The sequence below is a fragment of the Zootermopsis nevadensis genome, unplaced genomic scaffold, assembly GCF_977971745.1.
Source record: "Zootermopsis nevadensis isolate Lab colony 2312 unplaced genomic scaffold, Znev_1.0 Znev_ptg000021l, whole genome shotgun sequence".
NCBI classification, from domain to species: Eukaryota; Metazoa; Arthropoda; class Insecta; order Blattodea; family Termopsidae; genus Zootermopsis; species Zootermopsis nevadensis.
Window position 1 is genome coordinate 5,659,168 of NW_028259153.1, and position 19,321 is coordinate 5,678,488.

General features: G+C 39.0%; 1 protein-coding gene across 2 annotated transcripts in view; it reads left to right on the top strand.

Annotated features, from left to right (window-relative positions):
• Nucleotides 1-19,321, top strand: part of LOC110840071 (trehalase) — a 67,066-nt gene that overhangs the window by 43,761 nt on the left and 3,984 nt on the right. For both annotated transcript variants that reach the window (XM_022084841.2, XM_022084840.2), the window contains 7 exons: nt 8,164-8,329; nt 11,381-11,618; nt 14,479-14,854; nt 15,572-15,705; nt 16,747-17,030; nt 17,180-17,449; nt 18,997-19,151. In XM_022084841.2, coding sequence (XP_021940533.2) covers nt 8,243-8,329; nt 11,381-11,618; nt 14,479-14,854; nt 15,572-15,705; nt 16,747-17,030; nt 17,180-17,449; nt 18,997-19,151 — 1,544 coding nt within the window. In that variant the 5' untranslated portion in view covers nt 8,164-8,242. The remainder of the gene's footprint in view (nt 1-8,163; nt 8,330-11,380; nt 11,619-14,478; nt 14,855-15,571; nt 15,706-16,746; nt 17,031-17,179; nt 17,450-18,996; nt 19,152-19,321) is intronic.

Sequence of the window (19,321 nt, forward strand, 5' to 3'; positions counted from 1 at the left end):
CATTACATATCCTGTGTATACAACACAATGTGGAGTGTTCCTTTGGAAATCATTTTATAGGCCTATATTTCTATACAACAGTGAATGAAGAACCAAGACTATTGTTAGAAATTATGGTTGATATAGGCTATATTTGGCTAACTTTTAATTTATATACTTTTTAATGTTAATTTAATGCAGAAGATTTTATCTTAAGCTAGCCAGATTACCAATAGTTATAGGTTTCGATATAATAGATTTTAATTACCAGATACAGTAGTATTTACTGCATGAGACATGTAATAAAAATACTTTCTTTTCTAGGTATTATACAGTACCTCTGAAGATGTCTTAGTAACTATTTAAATAACTGCTTGTAACTATTTTGTTAAATGTTTGTGACATGTTCTATTTGACGATTTTGATCAATTTAAAGCCATCTTAACTTACTCGAACGTTCTTCCCAATTAACACTAATTTTCATTTTGTTGTATCTTGGTCGACGCTAAGTAGCTTCTACATTTGGTGTAGCTTCTTGAAATAAACCGACGAAAGAAAGTAAAATGTAGTCATACTAACGCACCAGCTACCCAACGAAAGAGGCAAACTAATATGTTTACAGTTATTAACCTCAATTTTTACCCGTTGTTTTGTATGAGTATACAACTTGGCCATTTATATTAAGAGAAGACCATAGGTTGGTGTTGGTTGAGAACGGGGTTCTGAGGGGAATATTTGGGTCTAAGAGGACGGAATTTAAGGAGACTGGAGTAAATAGCATAATATGGAGGTACATGAATTTACTCTCCAGGGGTATGAGATAGACAGGGCATATGGCATGCATGAGACAGATAATAAATGCTTACAAAGTTCTGATCGGGAAGTCCGAAGGGTTGTACTACAGATTAGTCGTTTGACATCACTCAGTCAGTTGACAGGTTTATTTATGTCAATAAAATAACTGACATGCCGATTATTTAACGACCTTAAAGATATTCGGAAACATTATCTGTTTCTATTGGAGACATTTGCATAGCAACGCAGCGAGTTTGTTCCTGTATGAAAACAGACACTGGTAGCTGACGATAAAGAAAACTCGAGGTTATTCGTACTATGACCTATGAAGATGAATGAATACACTATAAACATTTTATAAATAACTCCAGGGAGCAGAGTTCTTAAGAAGCGGACACAGCGTTTATATACTCCAGAAATGCTACCGTATTCACCGGATCGTATACCATGAGCCAGCTGTCCTTAGATCATATGTAGCGTCAGATGATATGATTAATGAATAATGATTTGGGAAGCATATGAAATGAAGTGGTCGTGGCCTAATTTAAGTTATTCCAGCATTTGCTAGGAGGGACTGAAGAAAACCACGAAGAACCTCATTCAGGATAGTCGATCTCCGGGTCGAGATTTGAACTCGAGACTTCCCGAATATGACGCATAAAAATTAATCGCTACCTGTACATTCTTTAGGTGAGTCTAATCTAAACCTTGACATCCTGTTTATTTGTTGGCAGTTTTAATATTTGTCGCAACAAGCTGGCAGTGGGGAGAAGCAGTAGTGAGTGAAATGTAAGAGGAGAACTCTTGTATACATTTTTACAATACTTTTCTCTCTCCACTCCCCCACCCCCACCCTTACATGAAGAGGTTTGTTCGCTGTCTACGAATAAAAGAATAAAAAAATATGTTTTTTGTATTATCCTGTGCTGACCTAAGGGAGAAATGAAGTTGTCCGCTGCCTAAGCAATTCATACTGAAATACGAATAATACGAGGTGCGATCGGAAAGTTTAAAGACTGTGTCAATAGAGGGCGAACCGGATGTAGTACGAGCTTCTGCCGCTAGGTGGTGCGGCCTACATTCATAGTGAATCAGTGTGCCAGCCGGCATCATCGAATTAGCATTTGTTTCTTAGTTACGGGCGTTTTGGTAGTGCATTACACCGACCATCCTGCGATTTCGGAATGGCGTGTGCATCAAATTTTGCCAAAGACTCGACAAAACGGCTACGGAAACCTATGAAATGCTAAAGCAAGCATTTGGGGAGTCCGGAAACGAAGCAGCAATCTTCACAATGGAAGAGCCCATCGTCACCACGACCGAAGAAGGCAAGACAGGTCAAGAGCAATGTGAAGTCAATGCTGATCTGTTTTTTCGACCAGGAGGGGATCGTCCATAGGGAGTTTCTTCCTGCAGGTCAGACGGTCAATGCTGAATTTTACTGTGGGGTCCTGAGGCGGTTGCGTGAAGATTGAGACGGAAGCTGCCGGCAAAGTGGCGCAACCACAACTGGCTGCTGCATCATGACAAAGCGCCAGCGCACACCGCCCTCAAAGTTCGGCAGTTTTTGGCCTCAAACACCATGGCCGTCATCCCGCACCCTCCTTAGCTCCGTGTGACTTCTTCCTCTTCCCAAAGATGAAAATTCAGCTAAAGGGAAGGAGATTTGAGACGATAGAAGAGATTCAGGCAGAATCGCAGATGGTGCTTGACAGGCTGACAAAGAAAGATTTCCAGGGATGCTTCCAGGCTTGGCAGCGGCGCTGGGATCGTTGTGTTCACTCCCAGGGGAACTACTTCGAGGGTGATGGATGAATTTAATACCTGAGATAAGTGTACGGGTTTTTATAGGCGCAGTCTAGAAACTTTCCGATCGCACCTCGTAGATGCGGCAGTCATGCGGTGAGTAGTAAGCCCAATACTCTGGTAAAGCGTCCCACAGGACCATTTCACCAAAGGCTACTCACTTCACCAACTAACCTCATTAAGTTGTTTTGGAATTGTGTGTTTCTGCCAACTTATGCTTTTCCTTGTTTGTATAAACTTATGTTACCTTTAAAGTTAATTTCAAGGCTGGTTTACTTTGCGTGGGTTGTCATAACTGTCATGTTATAAATGGCGACATTCCAGCGACGGGATATGAGGGCAAGAACATAAAAACATAAAGCATATTCTTTCTTGAGAAGCTGATATTCGGGCCGTGGTGTACATGATTCCTCCACTGGTCCCTGTCCTGAGCCAGATTAATCCAATTCACATCCTCTCACCCTATCTCTTTAAGATCCTTTTATAAATATAGCACACGACAAGGATGATAATTGTAATTATTGTCGATCATCTATCGAAACACATCTCTAAAATTCCTTGAGTGTAATGTAGAGACAAGCGTGATGTCTTTTTTTACACATTCATGGTGTTATTTTACTACGCCGTATCGAGCACTGTATTTATGTACTGTGGAATAAATGCTGTGGATTTATGCAGCTATAATTCTACCACTCTGTGGTGTTTGCTTATTTTTTAGTTTCTTCGGATATTTTAAAGCGTTGAATTACGTAGTGTTTATATAACGTGATTTGAGACTGGCATATAAATGTAGATTATAATCGTCTGGATTTTTCCGCCTTGTAATATTTCCAAAAGACAATTTCCGCGATCTTACATATTCTTCTGTGTTTACCATTAATGGTCACATTCAGGACTCGTTCTGCGCTGCAATTGGAGGGCATAATAGGATTATCCATTAGCTGTTGCTAATTACTCAGCTGCTCAAAGAACGTCTTGCTTTCCCGGAACCAAAATTTCCATTCCGTGCTCACGAAAACACTCATATGGACTCTTTTTCTGAGCCAGTTTAGTCCAGTTGTTAGACCTATCTGATGCCCGATTTTATATTATTAATCTCTCATATGCGTCCAACGTCTGCTCGTATGTTATAAATTTTGGAATCATAAAATTACCGAACAATACAATCCGCTCTGCTTCAAGTAACGCATTTTTCAACCTCCAGTCTGCATTATTCCCGTTTGTTTTCAGAAAGCGATTATTTGCATTCCAATGCTGTTCCGGTTGCAGCCACACGCCCGTGGCCTGCAGTGACGCTAGTGGATGTGATCAGTGCGGGTTTAAGGGCGTTCTTTTAAGCTTAAAGTGATTGAGTGTCTGAAGAACGCCGGAATAGAGTAACAGGAAGCGAGTTCGCGACGCCAGTGAGAATTTGGGAGAGGTTAGAGAAAGCGGAACCCTTTGCTCATGAAAAGCAATTCGAAGGATCGATGTTAACTTCCAAACAGCGGATGTAAGGTTCGGCACGAAAACCTTTTGTAGCAGCTCGTAAAAATGTTTGCAGTGCTGAAATTTTTAACGCACTTCGGAGTGGATATGGATTTGCCATAAGCAAAACACTAAAACACGTACTTTCTTTGTCGTGTTTTTATGGAGTTCAATTCTGGCTGCCGTCGATTGGGGATGTATTTCCGCGGCGCTAGCGTTGGTCAGAATTGACACTTTCCTGGGAAGGGTAGGTTTGTAGTCATAAAAATAAAGTTTGTGTAGCAAGAGAATGACGTCACTAGAGGTTGTTATATTAGGCTGTGGTCCGCAGAAATACGGAGTTGTACACGGAAAGTGTTCTATATAGAGAACTTAATGTGTTAATTAAATTTTATCTCCAGACGAAGCACTTACCTCAATATGAGAATGTGTGTAGTTCTGTGTTCTCATTAGAACGTATTAGCATCGTGTAAGCGTCATTATAATTCTGTAGCATTATTTACTGTTTAAATAACAGTTACAACATTTACATTTATCACACTGTTCAATATTCACTGACTATGCATTTTTGCCTACAGTTTATGATACTTACTCATAAGAAGCAGAGATTATTTTTTCCAATTAGTATTAACCAATTTATGCCCGTGAGACAAGTATTTACTTCGAGGTAGAAATTGAATAGTTAAATTGCATCAGATGAACTTCATACTTCAGAGGGCTTAAAGGAAAGGCCATCATGTCACGTATTAAGCTCACTCATTAGAAATAGGGCTGTCCAAATAATGGGCGTAATGCAGCAATTGAATTTTGGCTGTATCATGCAGAAAATGTTAATAGTTTGGACTCAGGATACAGCTTGATAAGAGGAAAGGAAGTGGAACTTGCCAGAGTTCTGATTAAAACTAGAGGATCGTAGGAAGGTTACGAGACAAACGAAGATTGTGTGAGCTTTGTAGTGAAGGGACAGGCAGTACGACAGTGGTGTTAGACTAACACATCTAATGAAATTGTAGCTAGTCGGATGTGTGCTGGCCGCTTAGAACAGTGGGCGGATGACTGTCGCAACTTTTTACAAAGGAGTGAAAGACGAGCCGAGATGATGAACCAGTGGCTCTGAACCTTTCGGTGTTTCCGGCACGCTTGGGATACGACAGTAGAATTAGAATAAAAAAATAATATTTATGATAAGAACACACATATTTTTAGAAATCTTACATCAAAGTTCCAGTGGGCCCTTGTTTCTTCAGTTGTAACAAATATTAATTTATGAATAAAGTGGGCCAATGACTAGGATATTAATAGATAACCTTTACGTTTTTCTCGAATTGGAGAAAGGGGTGATTAGCGAAACGTCGTTATTTATATCCATACATTCGATAAGAAAATAATCACGTGACATGGGCCTCGATGTCTGGATGGTCTTTCGGAATTCTGAACATATAAAGCGAAGAGTCAAACCGACCAACCCCGTGTTGTCATTAGAAATACGTACGTTTCAAAGAGGAGAAAATCTCAGATTTAGCCTTACTCGGCCTGACAAATTGAATTACATAGGTATTCAATTGAATCTGTTACGCGAACCTTCGTTTGAAAGAAACCACGTAACCAGACGTAGGTCTGTGTTACGACACTGCAAAGTATTATCTGTTCCGCAGATTATTTATTGTGTGCAAGTTCATTATCTGCACGAGCGTTATGATACTGAGTGACAGGTGATAATGAATGTTGAATGGGAATGAGGAGGGGAACCAACAGAAGACAGTTTTTCATACATTTAAGTATTTATCGACAATGGCTCGGAGAAACTGAAAAATAACATTAAAAATATAAATCAGAGAGACCTTTTGTGGCTCGAATCTATACCTATTTATGTCGGCAGCTCTGTCTCTCACACAGAGTTCACTTCATGAGACAGGTTAGCTTAGTGAATATACAATGAATGGCTTCGGGCCAGACCACCGAGGTTCGATATCCGGAAAGGGTAAGGATTTGTATCTTTGGCACTGCTTCCAAGCGGCTTTAGTGTCCATCCAGCCTTCTGCACAGCGATTAATAGGGATATTTTCCTAGAGGATAAAGCGATCTAACAATTCATCTGAATACAGTCCCAAGTTTTTCCACACCTATTTAGCATGGCTCTTAACAGCGTAGACAATGTCCACTAGTGTGAGACTTGAACGAAATCGTTGGCTCATTTCGTTTATAGTGCACGTATCTGACAGAATGGATCAGAGTTTGAAACCGGGTTAATCCATGTGACTTGCAATAGGGAAATCCGGATTTGGAAGATTTACTTGTTCTTACTGTTGCAAGCGTTATTGCATGTTTTGAATTTCAAGACACCACATATAATTTCAAAGAGCTTATAATAATTAATTTTAAGGAAATGTCTTAAAATTCGTTTGTATTAATACAACATTCTAAATACTAATGAAACGATGCAGGACGCCGGAATTCGATCTATAATCCTTTGGAATGCGAGAGTCAATGAAGCAAGATACTCCATTCATGCCTCTTATCATCAGCTGTTCATATCTGTGTTTTGTTGTTCTCGGGTCAAATACTGTAGTAGTTTATAACAAATTCCAGCGTAAAAACCACTGCAGATATCTCAAAACGTGTCATCAAAATGTACACGTCACCTACATTCCTAACAAACACAGTAACTAACTAACATGTGAATCGGACGTCTTGCTAAGGTGTCTGGATATCTCTGCTCGAGTATTCCTTCTGAGCACAAAGGAAATAATAGGCTTAAATTTTCAGAGAACAGAAATGGAAACTATTTAAAACCAAATGTTTGTCTTCAGCAGATATTTGCTGACTATGAATACTGAATATTGCATGATGAGCAAATTCCTTTCCCGGGAAGGTCTACTGTCAAGTTGAATGAAACTAATTATGTTTGTACGGTATGGGATAAAATAATTTTTGGACTAACTTTATGTGCATATATTTTACGCTTATGACACCTATTCCACTCTGTTCCATTTAGAGTAATTCCATCACGTATGTAAAAATCCGCAAGTGTAAAATTGCAAAATTGTTCTTTTGGACCTTGTGCGTCTTCTAAATTACAAAATAATAAACTTACATTTCTAAAGCTAGATTCTGCTTGTCTTCAGGTAAAAAGGAGCCCAACAGATAGGCTTCCCCCCTCTTCCTCCCTTGTCTAGCTAAAGACGGAAGCAGAATCCAGATACCGAAAGCTTTTTTATATAATTCTATAATTTATACTACGGACAAAGCCAGAAAGAACAGTTTTACATGCTAAACGTTATTAAATATCATCAGTTTGTCAACGAATTAGTCAAAGGATCGTGACCATATCATAAGTACGCGTGGTAATATTTGGTCGATATATTCAACAACATTATCGATATGAATACCCTGAAAAATCATCGGTTTATTTTAAAAATATCCTACTGAAATTCTCACAGACGTTTTTCGGTACGGATTGTTTGTTGTCTTCTGGTTTGTGACACCGTGTAGTCTAGTAGGCGATACGATTATCCGAAACTTTGGTAACTACGTTTAAGACTACGTCACAACTTACAAGGCCAAAATCCACATTTTCTCCGACGTGGAAACATGTAGTTTCATATTTTACTGGTACTCGAGAGATAATGGCCACGGTGGTCTAGCGGTTAGAACGCTGGCCTTGTATTCCTGGGGTCTCGGGTTCGATTCCCGGCGGTGCCAGAATTTATAACTTGTGTTGGGCAAGGCCGTGGTCTAGGAAACACGGAGTTTTCCTCCGTGGCATCCCAACAATTACTCCATTCACACACAGAAGAAGGCAATGGCAAACCACTTCTGGATCATCTGCCGAGAACGTATATGAACAGGTCCCAGTCCGAGAAAAGGATGGAAGGATCCTGTTCATATGGACCTGTCGTCAGACAGAACACTAAATAAATATAATACTCGAGAGATGTCACTAGCATTGCCGATACCTGATGATTGCTGAGATACTCGATAGGTGTCACTAGCATTGCCGATACCTGATGATTCCTGAGATACTCGATAGGTGTCACTAGCATTGCCGATACCTAATGATTCCTGAGATAATCGTTTAGCCGCGCCGGTTGCTAATCAGGCCATACTTTGTTTCAGTCCCATATACTGCTATGGAGATCTGCTGAAGACGGTGCAGCTGTTTGACATATTTAATGATTCCAAGACATTTGTGGACATGAAGCAGAGGCAGCCGCCGGCGGAAACTCTGCGACTGTTCGAGGACTTCATGGGACAGACAGGCGGCAATCCGAATCGAGATCAGGTAAAGGAGACGCAATGCTCAACAACTCCCTTGCAGACTTTACGATATACGAAATATTTCGTTCACAGCGACACCTTAAGCGCCCATGAAGTAAAAGAAATTAACATAAAGCATGTTTAAGTATGACCTACTAATTTCATTGTAATCGCAGAACAGATACAAGAACACACTGGATATTTTTTTTCCTTTTATTTTGTTTATTTATGTCTTATGAACCTAGAAATCTTAAGAAAGGACTCCTCATAGACTGCTTCGCCCCAGACCCCGCTCCCCTCTGGGAACGTTTGTGTGTATATCTGCCTAAATTTATACGATGGCCCAGTTAAAAACCTCCTGATTGTGAAAATAATGCATGACGTGTTTATCAAGTGTTTAAAGCACTGGCTGTTGGCGTGCAGACCTAACAGTTTATAATAATTTGTGTCAAGCTCTAGCGGTTTTTAATTCATCGACTATATCAGTGGGGGCCATGTTATCTTTTATTCATATAAAGATGAGCTGGGGTAGGTCAGTCGGTGTAGTGACTGGCTACGGATTGGACGACCGGGGTTCGATCCCCGACGGGGGCAGAGGATTTTTCCTATAGCCTCTGCGTCCAGACCGGCTCTGGAGCCCACCCAGCCTCCTCTACAATGGGTACCGGGGTCCTTTCCCGGGGGTAAAGACGGCCGGGGCGTGATGCTGACCACTCACCCCATCTAGTGCCGAGGTTAAGAAAGAGAGGAGCTGTACCTCCTTTTTTTTACAGCTCGTCTGTCTGCTACAATTTCTATGATCGAAATTGTATATTATAGAAAAGCATCTTTATTTACAATCTCGATAAACAAAAACTCTCTGTCTCTACTAAAACATAATGAATTAGAGTTATCTAAAAGTAACCGGTATTTTATTATAGGAGCCCTGAGTAGCTCATAATAAATTAATGAACGAATTTTTAAATGCAAGTAACCATAAAATATTATACCAATCCTTCTGTAATTTCAAGATTACTTTATGACAGGGATCGACTCTTTCACACCGACACTTATGAATAGCCCCCCCCCCCAACCAAAGGACGTAAACAGCCAATTGCCGAAACGTCGTGTTTTAAGGATTTGTAAATGAAACATTCTGTTTACGTTTTAATTCATTGTCGACGTTTCAGAGACTTCTTTTTTATTTTAGAAACATACCCAGAAGGGTCGGTATTAAAGAGCTGAGGTTAAGTTATTATTTCATCTCAGGGAAAGAACACAGATTGAGGGTATCTGAGAAGAAGATGCTGAGGAGCATATTTGAACCCAACAACGAGGACTCGACAGCATCGTAGAGAAAACTGCATAACGAGATGTTTTCTAATTTGTAGTCCTCACATAATATTATTTTGGTTGTCATGTTGAGGAAGACGAGATTGGCGGGACATGTGGAATCTGTGAGGAAATGAGAACAACATCATATTGTTATTCTTAACAACTGAATGGGAGATATAATTTGGGTGCTGTTGGTGTGTATCTTCAAGATACTGAAATAGATCGCAAATAAATAGGTTGCAAAATTGTAGCGTGGATTCAACTAACTCAGGGTAAGATCCAGTGGGCATCTGTGAAAAATTAAATTGACTTCTGGGTTTCATAAAAGACGGGGAAATTGTTTACGAGTTGAACTACTATCAGTTTCTTAAGAAAGACTGCTCCCTGTAATTATTTAAGCATGCATGTCTTCGAGAAAACGTGAAGGTGTGAACTGAACTGGCCCAGATGCAATTGTTTGGTGGTCTTTTGTGATAAGAGCCCAGAAGAACTGGCAATTTCTTGATTGGTTAAAAGAATATGGCCGTGGCGTTAGGTATGCATGATGCCTGCAACATTATGTTTAGATTATCCGTCTCACATACGTGGCGGAGTAGTTGCCGCATTAGTAAGGCGCCATCATACTCGATGCAGCAAAGCCTTTTTGAACAGCGTTTGTTCTCTGCTCATTTACAAAGGCAAGATGTTACGCGTCCCTGAAGGTTCATTACTGAGTTCATAAGAACTCACCACTGGACCCTGCCTTCAATTAGATAAATCCGGCCCAAATCCTCAGACCCTATTGTAAGGTAGTACACGTTCTAATTGTTATTTTAGACACCCTTTTACCAATGTGGAACTTCAACAAAATAAGTCGAGATTTTTTCGGAGATGAAACATACGACACGTTGACAGGAAAAAAATTCAAATTTTGTCTATACATTCTGTACTTTATACATTTTATACGAAATCACATGAAAATCGAGAGACAGAATTTTAAAAGAACAACCAGATTTATAGCAGATAATTTCCTTCACCTCATTTAATTTAAAAAACGATTTAATTATAAGTGATCATTGATGCTTACTTTATATTGTTGGTATAGTAGCCGGGATCAAATTATGTGTTTCGCATACGTCATTACCTTGTTGGTACAAAGACGACAAACGTATATTCTGCGTAAACCAAAGGCATTATCGACATTTGAACTGAGCTTCAAAGTATTGGCGCTGAAAAATAATGTTTACAGTGTATACAGTGTATGTTTCCGTATTTGCTACCCCTCCAAACCCCTCTGACTCACTTGCTTTACACTTATAACAGGCGTGAAATGCACAGGTTTGTTCTGACTACTGTACAGTTGTTCATTGTGATGAAGGAAGAATAATTTCAATGCTGCGTCCTCAGAGTTTTATCACCTCATTCCACGTTGCTTTTGAAGAGAGCTGGTCAGATCATCAGACTTTCTTCCAGCTGTAATACAGAGAGGTAGGAAGTGGTTTAGATGTCGTGAGGTAGTGAATCTGTCACCTAACGCAGTCTCTCAAAAGGAATTACTGAAATTGTATTTGATTTATTAAACAAGATGGAACCCATGCCCACACTGATAATTGATGATCATTGCAGTTCTACGCCTAATGTTTCCACAGGGACTCACTTCTAGCTACGGAGACGTTAACTGACCTCCCCGCTCACCTGATCTCTCGGCAGCGGATTTTTTCTACCTGCGCATATGACGTAACGTTATATGTGGACCGTCCTAACGGTGTTCGAAACTTTTCAGGTTATAGAATTCGTGGAAAAGACATTCGTTGAAGGGAACGAACTTCGGCCTTGGTCCCCTGGTGACTGGAAGGAGAACCCGGTAGTACTGCAGAAGATTGCAGACCCTGACCTCAGGGAGTGGGCGAGAGAACTTAATTTACTGTGGAAGAACCTGAGTCGAAAGATGTCTGATGACGTTCACGAGCATCCAGACGAGTATTCAATCATCTACGTACCAAACGGCTTTGTTATTCCAGGCAAGTGAGCGAAATTATTGGTAATGTGTCTGGTACAACGTTTTAACCGGGAGGTGTTAATCCTAAGATCTTTTGTTTCTGTTATTCATTCCGTGTGGAGAGGCTCCTAGCTTCAGCAAGATAACAATACATCACAACTGTTTTCCTTCCACTTAGTAGGATTTGAGGCTATCACGGCGGTGAACCGGAAGATGGCTGTCTTTTGGGTTGTTGTACCGTTTAGTCTGGCCAAAGTTTAGCAACGTTTCAGAGGTCCTTGCTGCCTCCATCATCAGAGCGATTAGCCATCTTACCTTCATCTTCATCCTCATTGAAAACCATCCATACAGTCTATAAGTATTCGAAAGCCTTATAGCAGATCGGTATGATGTACGCAACAGAAACAAACTTGTAGGAAACATGTTTTAGGACAGATCACGTCAAATTAAATGCTACGTCGTCTAATCTGTATCCTTAATACCACAGTTCGTATCTTTGTTTAAGCATCAGTTTTTATGGGTACTTCTCGTAATTTCCCCAGTTTCTCTATCAACGTATGATGTCCAGTGACAGGCTGTGTTATTGATGTTAAATCTTCAAGTTTTGTTACCAGAGTAATGTTCTCATGAATATGTTTTCTTGAAAATGATTGATTTCTGGGTTGTGCCACCATATGGACTTGTAAGTGAGTACTAATGTTTTGAAGGGGCATACTCCCTTTATCTTCTGCCACCCAGGGGCATAACCCAGAAGCAGATGCGCGCTGCGAGTCGGCGATGGTCCAGGGCCTCGCGGCTGTAGGTAGAGACCCCTTTCTTCAATATATTGTTGCCGTAGTTTTCCTTGTACATTACTGTGGAAAGTAAATGACATTTTTTTAAATACCACTGCTGACGGTACACATATTGTTCACTGTCCGGCAACATTATCACTCGTTCTCTTGATGTTTCTGAGTAAGTTGGCGGCTTGTATTATTACATGGTCTAAATCAGCAATGAAGTAATTCGCAGAGCTTAACCAATGGTGGTGTTATTTAGGTTTTTATGTTCATATTTTGTGTGTTAGACTTATTTTTATCGAGATGATTGGTGCTTTTAATTTAATTGTTTTGTGCCCAAGAAATTGACAGGGAAGATAAGACAGCCACGTTCGACTTGTGAAGGTAGAACTGTATATTTTGTTTAGTACAATGTTGGGATCGATATTTAGGAAGCAAATTTGAATCCGGTGCATTTAAAAGAAAAAGAAGAGGTGAGTTAAAGCCAAAGAATTCTAAGTGTCCACCATATTTCCTCCTCCTTTCACACACGAGATTGCCTGGCCGGTTAGGATGTGTGTTAATTATACCTCAAGGTAATTTGATTTTATTTCGGATGGTAGCTCGGGTGAGACGAGTCTTATCTCAGAATACATAAAGATTAAATTTAATGAAGGAGTTTAGATCGGGAGCTGTAGCAAAACACGACTGCACTGGCCGAAGTGTGTTGAGTCCACGGTTTTACTCGTACACGGGGTGGGGATGGCAGTTAGGTCAAAAACTTTGCATCTGAAACGGTGTTCCTATTGGCAGATTTATTCGTCATTCGAATTTTAAAAATTTGACGCGAGGATCCTACTTCAAACTCGTAGGTTGGTCATGACGTGACGACTGCCCTTGTTTACCGAAATCTCTGCTGTTTTAGAGCACGTGTTCGGCGCCTCTCAGTCGAAAAGTGCTCAGATTCAACGACATTCAGTTGTCAACATCCTGTAATCTAACATAAACATAATGATTTTCTAATATAATTTCGAACACAAATTTTTATTAAAGCTGCTGCCCAATATAAAAATCTATCTTCAGCCCTTACCTTGCGCAGCATATAATCTGGAATAATCGTCAAATGTCCAGTTCACGGCCATTTCGGGGGTATCATGTCTAGGATTTAACTTGCGGGCACAGAATCCGGAATTAAGTGAGTCACGTCTAAAATATTTTTAAAAATACGAACGTAACAAAGATTTAAGTAAGAACGAATGTGGAGAGCCGGTCGAAGATTTCATCAAGCAGGACAGTCATTTCTAGAACTGCAGTTTCCATGTCGTTAGAATTGTAACTGAAATCACCTAAAATGATTTGCATGTATTTTTTTCTAGAGGGGTCTCGTGACACTGTCCAGAAGACCGCCATGGACATAAGCATTGCTGAGAATAACTCAAATGTTATAAAATTTGTTAGTTTAGTCTTCTTCCTCTTTATTTATTTTATTTTGTGATGGGATGAGACTACGCCACTAACAGGCCCATTGTCCATTCTGCAGACGATACATGAGTTAATATGAAGCAATGGTGAAATGATATTGACAGGGGGAAACTGAAGGTCTTGGAGAAAAATCTTCCCAGTATCTTTATCAAAAATAAATTGTTTACTTGATAAATATAATTCTAAATATGGTGTATCAAAAATTAATTGATTAAGTGAACAAAATAGGCAATAAGCATAACTAGTTTGTATCACTTTAATGTAATGGAAGAAAATAAAATTTAAAAAAAATCAAAATTACGTGATCATGCCAGAAAACATGATTTGTGTACATTCTGGTCAGTTTTCACTTATATTCTGAACAGGATAGCGAGTAAGGGTCTGATCCTATAAAGTGACAGGTCTTTGTTGTTGTTTTTACAACAGTATGTCATTCACTTTTCTCAAATATAGAAGCATTAAAAAGTGTTTATAAAACTGTATAACTGAGGCTGAAGTAAGTTGACGTTTTAAAATGTGTTTTCCCCCCTTCACTTTTTGTATATTTTATTTATAGAAACAATTAACAGGATATAATGGCAGCAGTTTACATTTCCTGGATATTTCTGTCTTATCATTAATGGTTGTCTCTGGTTCCTCCAGGTGGAAGATTCAGGGAGTTTTACTACTGGGACACATATTGGATCATACAAGGCTTGCTACTTTCTGAAATGTACGACACAACACGGGGAATCTTGGAGAACTTCCTGTCCATGGTTGAAAAGTATGGGTTTGTACCTAACGGAGGACGGGTATATTATGTTGAGCGTTCTCAGCCGCCACTCCTTATACCCATGGTAGATAGCTATGTGACTCAGACTGGTAACATCACCTTCCTTAAGAACAACATACACCTGCTGGAAGCAGAGTTCCAGTTCTGGATGACTAACCGAACTGTGACTGTCAACATAAATGGCAAGGAATACAAACTGGCTCGATACTATGCGGCATCACAAGGTCCACGCCCAGAGTCCTACAGGTATGTACTAAGTGCCTGTTGAATTGTACTGACTGTAGAGGATAATTTAATAAAATGTGCACTTACTATATTCAGAGAAACACTGACATGACTGACATTGCAGTACTGCAGTGTAATCAATGCAGCCATCACCAAATTACGTGCTTGAAGACCACAGAAGGACTTCCCCCACTACTTGCTTGATGTCTCCAAGTCACCAATAGAGCATTGCTGGCTTTATTACGCTGCTAGTTCGAAGCTTTCTTCACTTTCCTGGGCTCTGCTTTCTGTTCATGTTGCAATGTTGTATGATCCTGCTGTGACCTTGAAGCATACAATTTGGTAATGGCTACTATGGTTTCTCTTCTGTGACTTACCTGATGTTCAGAGAAGACTTTTGGTCTCATGGCAACAGAACTGTGATGTATATAGTTGGACAATATTGGCTGCCCAGGTATATTACAAACTACAGTTTATGCACATGGCCAATATGGAATCAAGTCATCAAACTGTTGTCTCTAATCATATTGTTAATCTGTGGCAGTACATTCGTATTTATCTGAAGGAATGAAAATACAAACCTTTAACCATACAGCACATTGCAGAGATATCCTTCCACTTGAACGGAAGCTTTCACAATGCATGTAGCATTGACACTTCCATTACCATCCCAGCTTACATTTCAAAATAATAGTTTTACATTCTGCCCTATAAGAGTCGCATGTATCACTCTTGCAGTGAGGACTACCGTCATGCAGAACAACTTCCAACTGAGGAGGAAAAGGAAGATTTCTACATCAATATAAAATCTGCAGCTGAATCCGGCTGGGACTTTTCTAGTCGATGGTTCATTGCCAATGGTACAAATGATGGTAAGATTTAAGTCTTACAAAGATTGACTAACAAAATCCATGATATTACATGGAAATTCTGTGTATTTTTCACTGGTAATCACTATATGGAAGAACTTTGAAGTCAGAACATATCATGAGTTATAAAAGTTGATGTGTTGGTCGTGAACTTCATTCGATCACATGTACTTGGTCATCACCAATTTCGATCTTTTTTTCAGATTTTTTTTTTAATATGGGAATGCCTTGTACCATACTGAAGTCTGGCTGACTCATGGTACAATGTTGAAACATTTTCTAATGCTGAGGCTGGAAATAGATATAAATGTTCATGAATGTGGAAGGCAAAGTCTTAATTGAACTTAAAAGATGAAAAATGACTTCAGGATATGGCATTGCTTTGTGATCAGGCACCATGTAAAAGACTTAAATACCATACTTCAAGGTCAATAGAACTTCATTCCTGATATGTTTGGGGCTGTCAGAGCTAAAATGAAGCTGAAAATATTTCATAAACGCTTTTAAATTGTTAACCTCTGTCATTTTTCTTCATATGATTTGCTTCATAAGGTTGTATCAGTAAATGTTCCCTTTCCAAGTGTCCATGCTGTTAAAATGCAAAGTTAACCCACAAGTGTGGAAGAAGAAAATATTAGATTACCCATGCAACCTGAACATTATTTCCAAAAGACAAATTTTTGTGATCAGTTCTGGACACAACTAAGCCATCTTCATACATGCTGCCATGAGAACCTGAAATCGGTTTTTTACAAGTTGCCTAAATTGCTCTCTGTGGATGTGGAAACCTTCTGCGAAGTAAATTATAAGAACATATGCCACAATGTTAATCTCTGTTGACAAGTATTTAACAGAGTCACAGTTATGTCACAAGTTTCTAATCATGTGCCTAAATGAATTAGCAAGATATGAATTTTACACCATTCACTCTTTTTTTTTTTTACAATAACCCATTATTAAGAAATTTCATGACATTTTATTTAAGTATTAAGACCAATGGCTGGAGTATGCATGCGTTATTCTGCTCGTTATTTTATGTTACAGGAAGTCTTCTTGACATTCACACAGAAGACATCATCCCAGTGGACCTGAATTCTTTTTTGTACTGGGATGCAACACTTCTTTCAAAATTCTACCAAACATTGGGTGATCTCGAAAAGTCTCAGCATTATCATAATGTGGCTGAGCAGTGGAAGGCTGCTGTGACTGCTGTTCATTGGAGTGACAAGCACGGAACCTGGCTAGACTATGATATTCTCAACAAAAAATCTCGGGAGTACTTCTACCCATCCAACTTAGCACCACTCTGGACACACTGTTATGATGCAGTATGTATTGTAACAAATAATTTGTTCCAGTAATGTTATGTATTGTTGCATTATGTAATGGAGACAATTCTTATAAGTTCAGGAATGTCTTACAGTTCTCCAGCTTGTATTTTCTTTCAGGCTAATGATGTACTTGATATTTTTTTTAGGAACTTTCAGAATTTTATGCCAGAAAATCAGTACAATACATTGGTGACGAAGCAATTCGCAGTTACTTAGGGGGAATACCAACATCACTTGAATTGACAACTGAGCAGTGGGACTTCCCAAATGCATGGCCGCCTCTGCAGATAATTGCTATCCAGGGTCTTGCATACACAAAGGACGCATCTGCTAAAAATCTGGCTTATGAACTTGCAAGAAACTGGGTATATGCAAATCATAAGGGTTATCTTGATTCAAAGGAGATGTTTGAAAAGGTAAGAATCATAATGACATGGTTTTCTGGAGCACTGTTTCTGACTGTTGGTCTGTAGATTGCTGCCAGTCGGTGGTTAATTCTTACTGGTCTGTAAATTCTAGTTATATATATTTTATCACTAACTCCATGGAGCAGAGTCCTTCTTGAGAAGCTAGTAGGTGCTCAAACAGACACAGGTAATAAAGAAGTTTCCCATCTTTTATGGAAGCCGAAGGTTCTTTACAGTGTTTCCCAGAACCTGCTATCTACAACGAGCAACTGATAATAAGTAATGAACTATTGCAGCTAGGGCTGTGAAGTATTGTATGTATGTTTTTAACATATTTGCTAATTTTACATTAAGCACTTTCTGTATAAAAATAACAAACATGGGTATGGGGCTAAATTTTTAGGTTATGTCTATGGTGAGGGAATCTGTATTAATAGATATTACACATACAAATGGATCATTAAATTCCATAATTCATAAGTTACAATGTATACTAGAATTTTGTACAGACAGAAGTGTTTATACGAAAGTAGGCATCATAAACTATTATCAGACCTTTAGACTTTGTTTCTAGTTTTGAAGCATACAATACGTAACCCTCAGTACCTCAGGAATAGGCACTATTATAAATTACTGCTACAATAATATAATGATTGAAACAAATGCTACTAAATATAATACTCAGTAATTTCAGGACACCAGGCCATTGTTGTTCTTTCGCTTCCCTCCTGATTTTTAGACTTCTCATTTCAGTGATTGTGCAGTCGAGGTATCAATGGTCTTAAGCTGCTAACTGCACGTTGGGACTCTGAATATGAGTTGTGCTCAGGGTATCAAATTGATGTCACATAAAATAGGGAATACTAAAGCTGCATTACGTAAAAAATTCTGCATGCCAAAAATGAGCTGGATATAATTTGACACAGAATATAATAAGAGATAACATTAATCAAACTTTAAATATGACTTAACACACTTTAAATGTACAAAAAACATACTCTTTTGTATTAGGTTCCATGGATAACATGATTTTCACTGTGTGCTAGTTTAACTCTCTTTGCATGCAAACCTGTGAGACGAGTGTAAATGAAAGGATAGTATAAAAGTGGATCATGGTCATGATGTGGATTAATCTGACTAAGGACAGGGACCAGTGGCTGGTTCTTGTGAACATAGTAATGGACCTTGAAGTTCTATACAAGGCAGGGAATTTTTGGACTAGTTGAGTGTACTATTAGCATCTCAAAAATGACTTTGCTCCATGAAGTTAGCCGTATTTTTGTATTTATCTTGTGAATAATGGCTGATCCCATATCCACGCAGTTCTTAAAACCAGTGACACAACATTCACAATATAATTTCAGTCTTATAAAAAATAATTAATCTTTTCAATAATAACTCTTTAGGAATTCAAAACTCCAAGAGAATTATTATTGAAAATGTGTTTGACATTTGGCATCTAATATGACATAAAGAATATGAATATTTATACTTTGCACATGTGCACACCATAAATATGAATTTCTGATGATTGTGAAAAACCATTCTATCTACAGTATGATGCAGAGAATCCTGGGAAATACGGAGGTGGAGGAGAGTATACAGTGCAGTCAGGATTTGGCTGGACAAATGGTGTCATATTTGAACTGCTGAACACATATGGATTAAGCCTCACTTCAGCCAGGAGTCGCCGCATACACTACCCCAGGAGGTAAGAGATTTATTGTACTTTATTAATATACAAGCCACATTTGAAAGCAAAGCATACCAGCAGGGATAGGCATAGTTTAGAATGGCAGCATCATATTCTAACTGCCTTTGCTTTCTGAGTATAGTGCCATGTCCTTTGGTTCTGAATGGGTGGGCTCCAGATATGATCAT